Here is a 17,950-nt window from a genome sequence, read left to right as displayed (position 1 = left end):
TCAGATATTTCATTTTCCCTTTCTTTTCTGAAATAAAAGGGTGACCTGCGACTTTAGAGTCACTCTGTATATTTATAATCTGAAATATGAAAGCTGCTGGTGTCTCTAGCTTCCCTGTTTCAGATAGCTTGAGTAAGCTCAGCAAACTTTCCCATTAATCGAGACCAAGTCGAAAAACACAACAAATGTTAATGAGCAACCGTTTAACTGTTAACATGAAAACAGAGCTACTGTATGTCCATATAACTATTCTGTTTGTGGCCTTTAACCCTATCCAGACCTCGCTGTACATGTACAACTGAAGTTCGGTCTTGAAAAATGGGGCCTGCTCGTGAGCACAGCAGGGTGCCATAGTCCCCGGTTTTAAACACCAGACAGTCAGGATCAATGTCTGCGACATCTGAAGCGATCGGGGTAGCTGTTGGTTACATGTGAAAGCCCTAGTCTCTCTGAAGAAACAAAGAGCTTTCACATCTATAGTTCCTATGGAGCCCTGAAGGTGGCAGGGCTCCATAAGAACATAGCAAATCTGCAATGAATTGCCATAGCAATTTGTTGCAATTTATTGAAGAAGCAATGTAATGGTTGCTTATTATAGTTATCTAGGGTAACTTTTTTAAAAAAACACCCCGCTTTCACCATAATTAACGCTTTCAAGCGACAGCCAGTTTGGACCAAATGCCGGAGCCCCATTTTTCAAATCTGACATGTGTCAGTTTATCTGGTAATAACTTTGGAACGCTTTTACTAATCCAAGGCATTCTGAGATTGTTTTCTCGTGACACATCATACTTTGTTAGTGGTGGATTTTAGTTGATACATTTTACCTTTATGCATTAAAAAAAAAAAATTGCAGAAAATTTGGAAAAATTTGTTATTTTTAAAATTGGAAATTCTCTGCTTTTAAAGGGTTTCTGTCACCTGAAAAATGGGTATTAAGCGATGTGCTAATGTCAGCTAAACATAACTATATTAGTGCCATCTCACTGCCTAAAGCCTTAAGAAAAACTAACTTTTATTATATGCTAATTAGTCTCTAGGAGCTGGGGGGGCGCGTTGCATCTGCTCCTAGAGGCTCCGTTTGCCCACCTCTTTTAACACCTTTCTTATCTTGATTGACAGGGCCAGGGCAGCGCTGCTCTCCTCCTGCCGGCCGTGTCTGCAGTGTAAGGCCCCTTGCAGACAAGCGTGTCCGGATTAGGTCTGGATGCGTCCCAGTGCATTGCGGCAAACCCGCGCGAGTAGGTACGCAATTGCAGTCAGTTTTGACTGCAATTGCGTTCCGATGTTCAGTTTTTATCGCGCGGGTGCAATGTGTTTTGCACGCGCATGATAAAAAACTGACTGTGGTACCCAGACCCGAACTTCTTCACAGAAGTTCAGATTTGGGTTAGTTGTAGTGTAGATTGTATTATTTCCCCTTATAACATGGTTATAAGGGAAAATAATAGCATTCTGAATACAGAATGTATAGTACAATAGGGCTGGAGGGGTTAAAAAAAATATATATATATTTAACTCACCTTAATCCACTTGTTCGCGCAGCCGGCATCTCTTCTGTCTTGTTCTGTGAGGAATAGGAACTTTGATGACGTCACTACGCTCATCACATGATCCATCACTATGGAAATAATGATCGGGTCCCCATCCCGATCGTCACCTAGCAACCGTGTGTGAAAATCGCAACGCATCCGCACTTGCTTGCGCATGCTTGCGATTTTCACGCAACCCCATTCATTTTTATGGGGCTTGCGTTACGTGAAAAACGCACAGAGGAGCATGCTGTGATTTTCACGCAACGCACAAGTGATACGTGAAAATCACCGCTCGTGTACACAGCCCCATAGAAATGAATGGGTCAGGATTCAGTGCGGGTGCAATGCGTTCACATCAATATAAGTGAGGGACGCTAAGCGGCTGCTGGCTTCCTCACTGCGCCGAATACTGAACGGCGCGAGATTTACACTGTAGATCTGGCCGGCAACATTTATATTTTTTCACCAATGTAGCTGTGTGAGGGCTTGTTTTTTTGCAGAACGGGCTGTAGTTTCTTTGGTATGATTTTGAGGTACATAGGTCTTTTTGATCACTTTTTATAAAAAAAATTGTTGAGATCAAGTGGAAAAAAATGGCAATTCTGTCAGTGTTTTTTATTTTTTATGGGTTCCTCGTACACTAAATATGAAATGATTTTAATTTTATTCTGTGGGTTGATATGGTTATGGTGATACCAAATTTATATAGTTTTTTTTATTTTTTACAACTTTTTCAGCATAAAATCCCTTTTGTGTTTAAAATAAATGGTATTTTGCATCGTCATATACTAAAGTCCATAACTTTTTTTATTTTTTTCACCAATGTAGCTGTGTAAGGGCTTGTTTTTTCTTTTTTCTTTAGATCAGGTCATTACATTCGTGGCGATACCAATTATATGTAGATTTTAAAAAAAATTTTAAATCTGGAATGCACACGGATGTCATCCGTATTTTTTGCGGACCGCAAAATACATACGGTTGTGTACATGAGGCCTAAGGCTGATCAGACCCTCAGGGTCTGATCAGCCTTATATACATGGCAGGCCAGACACCTTTGCAACGCGTCCGGTTGCCGTGGTAACCATCGGGCCGCTGCCCTTGCAGCAGCGGCGGCCCGATGGAAGAGAGAGGGAGCTCGTTCCCTCTCAATCCCATGGATGCCGCGGGCGGCTGCTGACCACAGCATCTATGGGGTTAAATGGCCGAGATCAGTGCCAGCACCGATTTCAGCCGTTGCAGAAGAGTGTCAGCTGTAAATTAGAGCAGACACTATCTGCTGATGGCAGCAGCTCAGTTTCTGAGCCGCTGCCATCGCTGGCTGGAGGAAATCGCTGCAGGGGGCAATAGGGGCACATGGGAGGGCAATAGCGGCATAATGAGGTAATATAAATTACGTGGGCACAGTTGGGTCTTACACGATTTCAGTCTGTGATCTCCAGAGTGGAGAATACAACCTGAAACCAGCCTTTTTACTCTGAAGAGCTCCGATTGGTTAGTCTGCAGAGACTAACCGATCGGAGCGCTTGCCGGCAAGGGACCACTCTGATTGGTCCCTTGTTGGCTTCACCGATGTCTCTGCTCTCGGGGAGAGCGGAGACTCCGGGGCTGTGACACTTTATAGTGTCACAGCCCCGTTAAGCAGTTTGGACGTGACTGTACGTCCAAATGCAGTGGAGGGGTTAAAATAAAAATAAACCATAAAAAATAAACATCATAGGCATCGTCACGTCCCAAAATGCCTGTACTATTAAAATATTTATCCAAATATTATCCAATACGGCACATGGCGTAACGGAAAAGAAAATCTAAATGGCCATTTTTTCGTTGCTTCATCTCCCAATATAATTTAATAAAAAGTGATCAAAAAGTCACACATTCAAAGATGGTATCAATAAAAACTACAGATCATCCCGCAAAAAAGCCCTTACACAGCAAAAGTTTTTATTTTTTTTCAGTATTAAAACAAAAGAAAAAGTATACAGTATAAGGCCTCATGCACACGACTGTATGGCTTTTTCAGTGTTTTGCGGTCCGTTTTTTACGGATCCGTTGTTCCGTTTTTTGTTTCCTTTTCCGTTCCGTTTTTCCATATGCCATATACAGTATACAGTAATTACATAGAAAAAATTGGGCTGGGCATAACCTTTTCAATAGATGGTTCAGCAAAAACGGAACGGATACGGAAGACATACGGATTCATTTCCGTATGTGTTCCGTTTTTTTTTGCGGACCCATTGACTTGAATGGAGCCAAGCACCGTGATTTGCGGACAAGAATAGGACATGTTCTATCTTTTCACGGTACGGAAATACTAAAACGGAATGCACACGGAGACACTTCAGTATTTTTTGCTGAACCATTGAAATGAATGGTTCAGTATATGTTCCGCATACTGAACTACAAAAACGGCCAGTATACTGAACGCAAAATACTGTCGTGTGCATGAGCCCTAAGAGTTGTATCCCTGTAATTGTACTGATCTTTAGAATAAAGGTAACAGGTCTATTTTATCACATAGAAACATGAAAACAAAACCCATAAAATTGTGGCGTAATTGCATTTATTTCCAATACCTTCCCATTTGGAATTTTTCCAGATTCCCACTACATTGTATGCAATAGTAAATGGTGCCATTAGAAAGTACAACTTGTCCCACAGAAAACAAGCCCTCATATGGATATGTGAATGGTAAAATAACAAAGTTATGGCTCGGAAGGGCTTGGATTAAAAAACAAAAGTGCAAAAACTGAAAATCGCGGGGTGCTGAAGAGGTTAAATAGGACTTGTCAGACCCCTGACATGTCTGTTTTAATAAATTCCCTATAACAATTTAATAGCAGCTTGTTTTAAAACTCTACATTCCATTCTTCCTCTGTTGTTCCTCCTGGAAATGTATAAATGACTTGACAAGTGGGTATTACTATTTACCTTGTTAATAAGCTGTGTCTCTACACTGTCAGTGCTGATTTGGCGGCGTTACAGTACTCACCTTATTAGCAGGAGTAATGGTAACAGCCAGCTGTCAATTTATTTATACATTTCCAATAGGAATTACTGATGAACATCATACAGAGAGATCTAAGAAAAAAAAAAATAATAATTTTGGGAATTGGTAGATAATATGAGTGTATTATTATTGTGGGGCTTTTAACATCCAGGGAAGTCAGTGATTATCACTGTAGGAAGGGCTACATAACTGCTTTAGCATCTGACAATCAAAATGTAGGCACTGATTAGATCATTTACTTCTACATGTCCCAGGGTCACCTTGATAAATTAGGCAAATGCTTCTGCTTTACATATCTTCATATACAGTAACTTGGGGGAAGGGGGGGTCATATCAATAGGGATGAACATAAGCAAAAGTCATCCTGCCAACAGCTGGGGAGCCTAATGATCTGCAAATAAGAAATTAAAAAATAAATGAAAATCATCAAATAATACAGCACTGAATGTTAACTCCTTCCCCTGCCCCAATGTACAGGGCCCTGTGACATACTACCAGTATGTGATGCTCTCGGACCCCCTCTATGTTAAATCTACAGGTGTCTTGTTTGTACACTGTGCAGACTTAGGCCCCTTTCACACTGGCGAGTTTTCTGCGCGGGTGCAATGTGTGATGTGAACGCATTGCACCCACACTGAATCCTGACCCATTCATTTCAATGGGGCTGTGTACATGAGCGATGTTTTTCACTCATCACTTGTGTGAAAATCGCAGCATGTTCTATATTCTACATTTTTCACGCAACGCAGGCCCTGTAGAAGTGAATAGGGCTTCGTAAAAAATCGCAATGCATCCACAAGCAAGTGCGGATGCAATGCGATTTTAATAGATGGTTGCTAAGGAAGTGATGTTAATAAATAAGGATAAGCCCCGGGACCCCATTAAAGTTCATTTACTTTATTATTTTCCATTATAACATGGTTATAATGGAAAATAATAGCATTCTTTAATACAGAATGCTAAGTGAAATGTCCATTGAGGGTTAAAAAATAATAAAAGAAATTACTCGCCTCATCCACTTGATCGCGCAGCCGTTATAGTCTTTCTTCTTCTTGCAGGACCTGCAAAAGGACCTGCACTGACGTCATCGCGCTAACCACGTAGTGAGCGCGATGACGTCGGCGCAGGTCCTTTTTCAATTTCTCTAACTGATTAAAGAAGATAGAAGAATCTTCATTCAGCAGGACCTGCGCTAACGTCACCGCGCTTACCACGTGGTGAGCGAGATGACGTCGGCGCAGGTCCTTTTTCAATTTCTCAACTTTTATAATAGATAGTAATACCTCCAAAAATAGTTATTACTTTACATTCCTCATATGTCTACTGCATGTTTGGATCATTTTGAGAATGCCATTTTATTTTTTGGGGACGTTAGAAGGCTTAAAGTTTAGAAGCAAATCTTGAAATTTTTCACAAAATTTCCAAAACCCATTTTATAAGGACCAGTTCAGGTCTGAAGTCACTTTGTGAGGCTTGCATAATAGAAGCCACCCAAGAAACTACACCCATCAATGTATTCAAAACTTATTTTACAAACTTTGTTAACCCTTTAGGTGTTCCACAAGAATTAATGGAAAATGGAGATGAAATTTCAGAATTTCACTTTTTTGGCAGATTTTCCATTTTAATCATTTCTTTTCCACTAACAAAGCAAGGGTTAACAGCCAAAAAACTCTATATTTATTGCCCTGACTCTGTAGTTTACAGAAACACCCTATATGTGGTTGTAAACTGCTTTTACGGGCACACGGCATTGTTCAGAAGGAAAGGAATGCCATATGGTTTTTTGGAAGCAGATTTCACTGGGATAATTTTGGGCTGCCATGTCACATTTGAAGACCCCCTGATGCACTGCTAGAGTAGAAACTCCAGAAAAGTAACCCCAGTTTAGAAACTACACCCCTCAAGGTATACAAAACTGAATTTAACTTTGTTAACCCTTTAGGTGTTCCGCAAGAATTAATGGAAAATTTCTGAATTTCACTTTTTTGGCAGTTTTTCCATTTTAATCAATTTTGTGTAGTTACAAAGCAAGGGTTAACAGCCAAACAAAACTCAATATTTATAGCCCTGATTCTGTAGTTTACAGAAACACCCCATATGTGGTCGTAAACTGCTGTATAGGCACACGGCAATGCGCAGAATTAAAGTAACGCCATATGGTTTTTGGAAGGCAGATTTTGCTGGACTGTTTTTTTGACACCATGTCCCATTTGAAGCCCCCCTGATGCACCCCTAGAGTAGAAACTCCAAAAAAGTTACCCCATTTTGGAAAGTACGGGATAAGTTGGCAGTTTTGTTGATACTATTTTAGGGTACATATGATTTTTGGTTGCTCTATATTACACTTTTTGTGAGGCAAGATAACAAAAAATAGCTGTTTTGGCACAGTTTTTTTATTTTTTGTAATTTACAACATTCATCTGACAGGTTAGATCATTTGGTATTTTTATAGAGCAGGTTGTTACAGACGCGGCAATACCAAATATGACTACTTTTTTGGTTGTTTGTTTCAGTTTTAAATAAAAAAGTATTTTTGGAAAAAAAAAAGGATTTTTTAGTGTCTCTACATTCTGAAAGCCGTAGTTTTTTAATTTTTGGGTGACCGTCTTGTGTAGGTCCTTTTTTTTTTCAGGATGAGATGACGGTTTGATTGGTACTATTATAGGGTGCATATGACTTTTTGATCGCTTGCTATTACATTTTTTGTGATGTAAGGGGACAAAAAATTGCTTTTTTGACACCGTTTTTATTTTAGTTTTTTTACGGTGGTCATCTGAGGGGTTAGTTCATGTGATATTTTTATAGAGCAGGTTATTACGGATGCGCCAATACCTAATATGTCTACTTTTTCTTTATTTATGTAAGTTTTACACAATGATATCATTTTTTAAACAAAAAAAATCATGTTTTAGTGTCTCCATAGTCTGAGTTTTTTCAGTTTTTGGGCGATTGTCTTGGATAGGGTATCATTTTTGTGGGATGAGTTGATGGTTTGATTGGCACTATTTTGGGGTGCATATGACTTTTTGATTGCTAGCTATTACACTTTTTGTGAAGTAAGGTGACAAAAAATTGTCTTTTTTTACACAGTTTTTTTTGTATTTTTTTTACGGTGGTCATCTGTGGGGTTAGGTCATGTAGTATTTTTATAGAGCAGGTTGTTACAGACGTGGCAATACCTAATACAGTCCTGATAAAAAGTTTAAGACCACTTGAAAAATAGAAAAAAGTCATATTTTACATTGTTGGATCTTAACAAGGTTCCAAGTAGAGCTTCAAAATGCAACAAGAAGAAATGAGAGTGAGACAAAACATTTTTTGAGTATTCAATTAATTGAAAATAACGATTAAACTGAAACAGGCTGTTTTTCAGCTGATCCAAATTTTAGGACCACATGCCTTTAAAAGGCCAAATCTGTGCAAAGATGTGGATTCATTGTCATTTTCTGTCACACGTTGTGATGGCAAAGACAAAAAAACTTTCCCTTTTTGAACGTGGTCGGGTTGTTGAACTGCAATAGCAGGGTCTCTCACAGCGCGCCATCGCTGCTAAGGTGGGACGCAGTAAGACAGTCATTTGGAATTTCTTAAATGATCCTGACGGTTATGGAACAAAAAAGTCAAGTGGAAGACCCAAAAAAATGTAATCAGCACTGAGCCGGAGGATCCAAATGGCTGTCCGTCAAGACACTGGACGATCCTCGACCCCAATTAATGCCCTTACTGCAGCCCCATAACCATCAGACGGCATCTGAGACTGAAGGGCTCAACAACAAAAAACGTCTTCAAAGACCTCATCTCCTTGAATGCCACAGAACTGCTCGTTTGGACTTTGCAAGAGAGCACCAAACATGGGACATTCAAAGGTGGAAGAAAGTTTTATTCTCTGATGAGAAAAAATTTAACCTTGATGGTCCTGATGGTTTCCAACGTTACTGGCATGACAAGCAGATCCCACCTGAGATGTTTTCTACGCGCCACAGTGGAGGGGGCGCCATAATGGTCTGGGGTGCTTTTTCCTTCAGTGGAACAATGGAGCTTCAGGAAGTGCAGGGGCATCAAACGGCCGCTGGCTATGTCCAGATGTTGCAGAGAGCATTCCTCATGACTGAGGGCCCTAGTCTGTGTGGTAACGACTGGGTTTTTCAACAGGACAACGCTACAGTACACAATGCCCGCAGGACAAGGGACTTCTTCCAGGAGAATAACATCACTCTTTTGGCCCATCCTGCGCGTTCCCCTGATCTAAATCCAATTGAGAACCATTAGGGATGGATGGCAAGGGAAGTTTACAAAAATGGACAACAGTTCCAGACTGTAGATGGCCTTCGTGCGGCCGTCTTCACCACTTGGAGAAATGTTCCCACTCACCTCATGGAAACGCTTGCATCAAGCATGCTGAAATGAATTTTTGAAGTGATAAACAATAACGGCGGAGCTACTCATTACTGAGTTCATGTTTGGAAGTTGGATTTCTGTTTTGGGGGGGTTTAGTTTTTTTTTTAGGTGTGGTCCTAAACTTTTGATCAGCTGAAAAACAGCCTGTTTCAGTTTATTTGTTGTTTTCATTAAATAGAATGCTCAAAAAATGTTTTGTCTCACTCCCATTTCTTCTTGTTACATGTTGAAGCTCTACTTGGAACCTTGTTAAGATCCAGCCATGCTAAAAATGATTTTTTGCCATTTTTCAAGTGGTCTTAAACTTTTGATCAGGACTGTATGTATACTTTTTTTTATTTTCTTAATACACAGTCTTTTACACAGTAACAGCATTTTTTAAACCCAAAAAATATGTTTTAGTGTCTCCATATTCTGAGCCATATTTTTTTTTATTTTTTGGGCGATTGTCTTAGGTAGGGCTCATTTTTTGCGGAATGAAGTGACGGTTAGATTGGTACTATTTTGGGGGCTATATGCCTTTTTGATCTCTTGGTGTTGCACCTTTAGTGATGTACGGTGACAAACAAATTGTTTATTTAGCACAGTTTTTATTTTATTTTTTTGACTGTGTTCACCTGAGAGGTAAATGGCTAAAGGATATTTTTATTTTTATTTTACTTGAATCTTTTAATATTTTTTTGGGGAAAACTTTTATTTTTTTCACTTTTTTTTTTCACTTTACTTTTTGTACCACTCTGGGACTTCAACTTTTGGGGGTCTGATCCCCTTTACAATGCATGACAATACTTCTGTATTGTCATGCATTGGCTATAAGTGTATTACACACTGTAATACACTTACAGCCTTCCTGCCTGTGAGATCCAGGGAACTGCACCCGCCCGATCACCATGACGTACATGTACTTCTCTGGTCCTTAAGTCACAGCCAGAGATGACGTACAGGTAAGTCATGAGTCCTTAAGGTGTTAAATGGTGTTAGCCCACATAGGGAGATGTTTTTCTCTGTCTCATAATACATACAGTGCCGTATGCTGCAAAGTAAGAATGTTTTCAACAATAAAAGTGCTATTTTTATCATTAAAGGGGTTGTCCACTTTTGTAATATTGATGACCTATCCTTAGCTGTTTTTGAAGAGAACGTAGTGCTCCTACGAGCGCTATGTTCCCCTCACTGTTTACACACAAGTATATTTACAACTCCACTGTCCCCATTCACTTCAGTGCGACAGCTCCCCCTTATTCAAGTGAATAGAACGAAGCCATCCCACTGAAGTGAATGGGGACCGTGGAGTTGTAATTACACTTGCTCACCACCTCGTTGTCGATGACGAGCACATAAATATTGAAGAGAAGGCAGCGCTCGTATGAGTGCTGCAGTCGCTTCCAACAGTTGATCGGCGTGGAGTCGGACCCCCACCAATCTGGTATTGATGACCTATCCTAAATATTATAAAAGCGGACAACCCCTTTAAATGTACACCTTTGGGGGCAATATTTTTTATTGTTGCATTGTACTCATTTTGAGCTAAAAATATTTTTTTTTATTGCTCTTTATTATAAATTGGAATCCTTTTTCTATAGATAGCTGAGATGCTGTAGTAGCTGCCTCTGGATTTTCTCTCTTTTCCGTCATCTGGGGAGCTGACAGGCTCCTTATCTCTGCTCTCACACATTATAAACACTCATTAAAGCTCAGTTTTTATCTTACTGATAAAAATGCGGCTTAAATAAGTGTTTACGACCTCTCAGTAGTTTAGAAATAAGGGGTATTAGATGACCTTTAAAGTACCAGTCACACAGCTAGAAAAACAGTTACCCCTTGTGACAGAACGGCTCAATATTTTTAATAAAAGCCAATTGAAAATATGATTTTTAGCCAAATATGAGTAAAATGCAATCATAAACAAAAATTGTCTGCGAAGGAGTACATAGCCTTTAACAAAATGCAATGTGAATGAACAAAGAGGAAAGAGAAATCTAAATCCAATTAATATTTGGTGTGACCACCCATTGCCTTCAAGACTGCATCAGTTCTTCTAGATACACTTGCACACCTTTGGCCACCACAGAGCCCTGATCTCAACATCATTGAGTCTGCTGGGATTACATGAAGAGACAGAAGGATCTGATCATCCACAGAAGACTGTGGTTAGTTCTCCAAGATGCTTGGAACAGCCTCTCTGCCGAGTTCCTTCAAAAACTGTGTGCAAGTCTACCTAGAAGAACTGATGCTGGTCTGAAGGCAGAGGGTGGTCACATCATATACTGATTTGATTTAGATCTCTGTTTTGTATATTCACTTTGCATTTTGTTAACTGATAAAATTAAACTAATAACACTTCTCTTCTTTGAATGCATTCTTACTTTTTTTCCCCACACCAGCAACATTTTTACCCACACCAGTACTGCATGGACAAGCAATTCATCATATATGACATTCCAACCATCCCTCATTCATACAGATGTGAGTCCTGCCTGCATATATAAGATATCTGCCGGGCGCAATGCATTATTACAGAAAAATCTATAATTAATTTTCAGGTAATGCTTTTATCAGTACTGTAAATTGCAGCTATTATTTCTATGTTTGACATCCGGTAATTCACCCAAATGGATATATACCATATATAATTTGTGAGTGCTGATCTGTATGCTTAACGAATGGAGCCATAGCTCTGTTTACTAATAATAGGAGACAAGTGCATTAGTTAATGGTCTTCATCGATTATATTAAGAGAAATCAACAAAGGAGCAAAAGTTATTGATCTGAGTCTAGTGGCGCATGGAGACAGGACGCACATGATCTGCTTTCACTACATACAGCCACCCCTAGGGGGAGCTCACTGCATACTGATGTATACTGCTGCCACTGAGCCCAGTACTAGCTGAATAAGTCCATAACTACAGTTAGCATCTCCTAGTGGTGGCCAGAACTATATCATACACAAATAATATGAAATTAATCACAAGAGAATGGGGAGCATTAACTTTATTGCAAAAAATTACCGGAGGTGAGTGAGAAGTCTGTTTTGCTATGGGACCCAATGTTTCTTATGAAATGCAAAGAACATTTGCTGGTTCTGATTGGATGCTCTGTAGAAGTACAAGTCCACTTTTTGTTTTACCACCAGCCATTGTCAAATGCAGTGGGTTGCCATTTCAGAAGCCCAGAGTGGTTGTTGATTGAGACGGCTGGAACAAAAGACCTGCAATCTAGGAGCCGAGTGCAGAACTGGGACCTAATCTGGAACTATGAAGAAAAACACTTCATACAGTTGTGGAAAAACATAACAAAAAATTATGATTAAAGGGATAGTACCAGATGTCTCCAGGTTGGGTGTGGTATTGCAGCTGTAGTACTAGACACAACCCATGGCCAGGTCTGGAAGATAACAGCTATGTTTGTGGTAATCTTGCACAACCCCTTCAATTTCAGTGCTGCTCTGACAAGTACTTCCCATTGAATTGGCTCCTTTTCTTCCTTAGAGACTTGACGTTGTGAATATCATCCATGTCCGCGGATGCATCCATGCTGTGGGCTTGTGGTTAAATGATAATTTTGGAATTACATTTGGCCTAGTAGCGGCAGTTCTGGCCCCTCAGGTAATGTAACATTTATGTCAACAGTGTTTCATCATTTGTACATTATGTATAGCTCGGGGTGCCTCTGTCCTGTTTTTTTGGGTAAGGGGGGGGTTTAGGTGAAAAGTGAAATTACTTTCTTTTCATCCTAAATTTCAGATGGCAAATTTCAGGTGTGGGCTAAGGGGGCAATTTATCATTTGCCGTGGTTTACGTGTCAATTTTAAGTCTGCAAAAGTACAGCGGGGGGTTACCTGGCATGAGGATGCAATTTTTTTTTGTGACACATCGTAAATAGATGATAAATGTCCCCCTAAATGCCTAAATCTTGCCTACATTCAGTCGGGAAATATACCTTTTCAATACATTTCTCCACTTAGATCGTAATTAATTTGGTCCTAATTTGACATTTTATTTATTAATTCTGTAGCACAAGGGTGTCACATTGAAAATGCAGTCCTATCTGCCAGGATCATGTTGTAGAGCAGGAGGAGCTGAGAAAATTTTATATATTTTGTTGGAAAAGATTCAGTAGTACTAGTAATGGCTTCATTTAAACCTCTGCTTTTTCAATCCTGCTCAGTGGTTGAGAGCCTTCCCTATATGATTCTGTATGCAGAGAGATCTGTCAGTCCAGTAGGACCACCCACTGGACTCCTAAGCATAGAAAGAGCAGAGATTTAGATGAATAAAGTACTGGTAAGGCTATGTTAACAGTAGCATTGTGAATCCAGTAACCTGATCCGATGGGTCGTCTGGACAAAAAAATGCTCCATGCAGCAGTATTTGTCCAGCCAAAACCCAAGATTTATACCAGAAAAACAGCCAGATGCCATAATAATCAATGGTGATCCGGCGGTACACGATTGTATCCGGAAATGCCAGAGACGGTGAGCTCTGGTAGCCTGATCCTCAGCCCGATCAGGAGAGAAAGAAGTAATTATCTATATCACTGAAAAGATATTTGACTAAAAATTAGCTTTTACTCAAACATTTAAAAGCCGGATCCAAATCCACAAAAGCAAGTAATATGTCTGTTATAGCTGTTCTCCAGGTGGGTAAGCAGAGTGTAGAGGGGGATTTATCAGGTTCATTAAATTCACTTTGACCACAAGTTTTGGGGTGTTGCTCACACATACCATTATCTTCTTTGTCTACTCTTTTCTGGTCCATTTCAACTGATAATCCCATTATGGATAAATACAGTGTTGGTCCGCTTGATGGTAAGAAGTAGTATACTTTACTATCCAACTTCCTGTTATGTGCTGCCGACTGTCCATTTACTTTGTCCCATTTGCCTGCTTTTTTGGAACATAAGTAGTTCAGGGGACTCTGCAATCCTATTGACATTGTGATATTTATTAAGACCCTAGGCCATTGGCACAAACATTTTTGGTCAAATAGCGTTTCTACTCCACCTAGCTAAGAGCTGGCTTATATCTCATTCTAGGAGCACAGACTGCCAAAGGATGTGCTTAATTTAAGATGAGGCGTGCTTCTTGTAAATGTCATTCATTAAGAGCATCTTCCAGTGGCGCAGGGGGATATCAAGACTGGCATAGAAAACACTGTTATTATTAAATGACCTCAGGTTGCGATAAAGATATCTAAGCTACATTGCGCTACACACTGAACAACATGGATGGCCAACAGTGGAGAAATGTGTCGGGACATAGTGAAGGAACAGAAGAATGATTAGGTAGGGCCACCAAGGGTGGGGATGCCCTTTTCAGAGCGACATCTCTGCCAGATATGTAAAGGATAATGATATTAAAGATTAGTGTTTGGATTGTGAAGTATACTATTTATTACAATCAAGAGGACTAACAATTTATACGTAAGCAGACAATCTCTGAAAGCTGACCACTAAACCAAAGACAACTGTGGAGAAGGCAAAGCAGAGAAGCCCAGCTTAACCTGATCCATAAGAGGACTTCTTCTGGAAACTTATCAGTATATCAAAGAAAACTGGGGGGTAAGCAAAGCAGAGGAAACCAACAGGAGACTAACGCCCCACAAACTTGTGCTCAAAGTGAATTCAGAAGAATAACCATATGATGAAGGTGCACTTGGGGGGGGGGGGGGGGGCACAGACACACTCCCTGATGCACCCTCTCCAACTATGGAGGCACAACCATATGGTAGATTGTGAACATTACTTTTGAGGAAGCCCATATGTGGCCAATTTGAAGACGAACCAACCTGTTCCTAGACTGACCACCAATAAGCATTAAACTTGAGGATCACCGAGGCCAAAGGATCATTCATGGTTAAATTACAAGGCAACTTACACAAGTTCCCATAATGTCGGCAGCTTTTATTCTATACTCTTGTATGGCCGTATTGATGGAGGTAATACACCAGGGATCGTGTGTGTTTCCTTCCCTCTATTGTACTTTTTGCAGAAGGCTCTTTTACATACCCTACTTGGTTCCACTGGACCTGCTCTGTTGAGTACCCAGGACATAGCTTGCCATTAGGTTTGGTTCAAACCTATAGGGGTGAGCACCACATGACCACATTTTTAATAGACATATTATTTGCTTTTGTGAACTTGGGTGTTGATTTTAAATGTTTAAGTTAAAGGTTGGCTTTTAAGCAAAGCTAATTTTTTACGAATGTCTTTTGCATTTCAGCTAGGTTGAACGAGATTGTCTATGATATGCAGTGTCTTAAATAATTAACTATACATCCTGGTGTGCACAGACGTAGCGGCTGTGAACCGTCTCTATCAACATGATTACTGTTTCTGTGATTTCTCTCTATAACCGTACCATTTTTATTTCCCTTCATCACAGGCTCTAGGCATTGGATTGTCTTATCTGTTTTGGACAAAACTCAAAGACCTTTGTGCTTATGATGAGACTGACTTCAGATTCCTGAAAATAAAAGACTTTAACTTCAAGGACCTTGACTTGAGTGGAGCTGGGTGCTGTCTCTGCTTACCACGAGAGGGAGGCTACCTCCCAGTCAATACGGATAGTGATGATGACAGAACAAGCTAGAGGATCATCCAGCCTATCCTCATCCCTCTCAGAACTGCCTCACACACAGCAGTGACATTTTAAGGCATTGTCCTTGAACTGAGAGTGGTTACCTGTTTTATTCCCAGAAACAGCGCCACTCTTGCCTGTGTCTGGTACTGCAGCTGAGCCCTATTCACTTGATCTCAGACTACACCTTTAATATCACTTGAGAGCCAAATTTATTCCAATATACTGTGCTCATGGTAAGGGCACAGTAAAGATTTTGGTAATGCAATAACATGGTAGTAACTTGATGTTCACCTACCTGCGATGCCTGGGTACAATGTTTACATTTTTGTATAATTTATGTATGAATTTTTGGTTCAAAGGGCTTGAACGTACTTTGTGCTGTAATGCAGGCATTTTATAATTCTAAGTTAATGTTTTTGTGAAGCCCACATTCTGCTCAGGGTTATATCTTGAGTTTGTAACACTCTGTTAAGTCTCGTAGGCACTTATACTGTAGAACCTCCCTTGTTCTCTTCCTGTGGACTACACCCGGGTGCATGCTTTGAGCTATAGACCATACGTTCTTTGTGGAATTTATGAGTAAAAAAAGTAGTCCTAGGCACTTTCTTAGCAATTAGTATTAGAGCTATAGGACACCAACATTTACCTTTTATATGTAATATATTATTGCAGTGACTACACAGACAGATATGGAAGTTTTTTGTAAGATTTGCTTGTAACTTAAAGGGCATGTGCCCACAATCAGATAAGGGCACTCCCATTTTTCTAGAATGTACCCCACTCTTATCCATGGGCTGTGTCTTGTATTGTAGTTGGTATTGCCCCATTCACTTTGTATTGAGAGGACCTGCCCTATGTGGACAAGAGTAGGACTGTTTCTGGAAATATAGAAGACCCTTTTTCTTATCCTGGACAACCCCTTTAAAAGGGTTCTGCCACGAGAAATATTCTACATTTTTCCACACCTGGACCTGAATACCTTTGTAACTGCATGTAATTATAAATGTAGAGCTATTCAATAATATGTATCTGAATGGTGCCACCTGCTGTTAGTTCTTTTCCTTACTGAGGTGGTTGCACATGCTCAGTTTAAATATTCAACTGCTACCAGCCATATCTTCTTTTAAAAGCTGTGGCAGTTACAGGGAAAGAGCTACAGCAGACAGGACACACCCCCTGATAAAGGAAACATCCCCTGAACCTGAACTAAATCTAGCAGAACAATTGGAGCAATGAATGGGGAAATCTTTATTATGTCTGATTTTCATCTTTTACATCAATCATGGCATAACCCCTTTAAGTTGGAATCCAACTGTTCTAGCCACCGTCACTGTTGTTATGCACACTCTGCTGTAAACTACGTTATATACTGTGTTCATGTATACTATTGCAATTAGTCTTTGAAGTTAATGACCAGACCAAATAGCATAACAGATAAGCAAGATTTAGTGACTACTGTTACAATGGGAAAAATAAGTATTTGATACACTGGTGATTTTGCACATTTTCCCACCTACAAAGAATGGAGACGTCTGTAATTTTTATCGTAGGTACACTTCAACTGTGAGAGACAGAATCTAAAAAAAAATCCAGAAAATCACATTGTATGATTTTATAAATAATTAATTTGCATTTTATTGTATGAAATAAACATAGAGACATAGAAACATAGAATGGGTCGGCAGATAAGAACCATTTGGCCCATCTAGTCTGCCCAATATACTAAATACTATGGATAGCCCCCGGCCCTATCTTATATGAAGGATGGCCTTATGCCTATCCCATGCATGCTTAAACTCCTTCACTGTATTTCCAGGTACCACTTCTGCAGGAAGGCTATTCCATGCATCCACTACTCTCTCAGTAAAGTAATACTTCCTGATATTACTTTTAAACCTTTGTCCCTCTAATTTAAAACTATGTCCTCTTGTAGCAGTTTTTCTTCTTTTAAATATTCTCTCCTCTTTTACCTTGTTGATTCCCTTTATGTATTTAAAAGTTTCTATCATATCCCCTCTGTCTCGTCTTTCTTCCAAGCTATACATGTTAAGGTCCTTTAATCTTTCCTGGTAAGTTTTATCCTGCAATCCATCTACCAGTTTAGTAGCTCTTCTCTGAACTCTCTCCAAAGTATCAATATCCTTCTGGAGATATGGTCTCCAGTACTGAGCACAATACTCCAAATGAGGTCTCACTAGTGCTCTGTAGAGCGGCATGAGCACCTCCCTCTTTCTACTGGTAATTTCTCTCCCTATACACCCAAGCATTCTGCTAGCATTTCCTGCTGCTCTATGACATTGTCTGCCTACCTTTAAGTCTTCTGAAATAATGACCCCTAAATCCCTTTCCTCAGATACTGAGGTTAGGACTGTATCACTGATTTTATATTCTGCTCTTGGGTTTTTACGTCCCAGGTGCATTATCTTG

At 39.9% G+C, this 17,950-nt stretch overlaps 1 protein-coding gene across 2 annotated transcripts in view; it reads left to right on the top strand.

Annotated features, from left to right (window-relative positions):
- The window catches only part of LOC120986078 (tetraspanin-15-like), a 249,986-nt gene extending 234,298 nt beyond the window's left edge, over positions 1-15,688 (top strand). For both annotated transcript variants that reach the window (XM_040414403.1, XM_040414402.1), the window contains 2 exons: positions 12,432-12,548; positions 15,326-15,688. In XM_040414403.1, coding sequence (XP_040270337.1) covers positions 12,432-12,548; positions 15,326-15,532 — 324 coding nt within the window. In that variant the 3' untranslated portion in view covers positions 15,533-15,688. The remainder of the gene's footprint in view (positions 1-12,431; positions 12,549-15,325) is intronic.
- Positions 15,689-17,950: the final 2,262 nt, after the last annotated feature.

Source organism: Bufo bufo, chromosome 1, assembly GCF_905171765.1.
Source record: "Bufo bufo chromosome 1, aBufBuf1.1, whole genome shotgun sequence".
In the NCBI taxonomy this organism is placed as follows: domain Eukaryota; kingdom Metazoa; phylum Chordata; class Amphibia; order Anura; family Bufonidae; genus Bufo; species Bufo bufo.
This window is presented reverse-complemented; position numbering and strand designations above follow the sequence as displayed.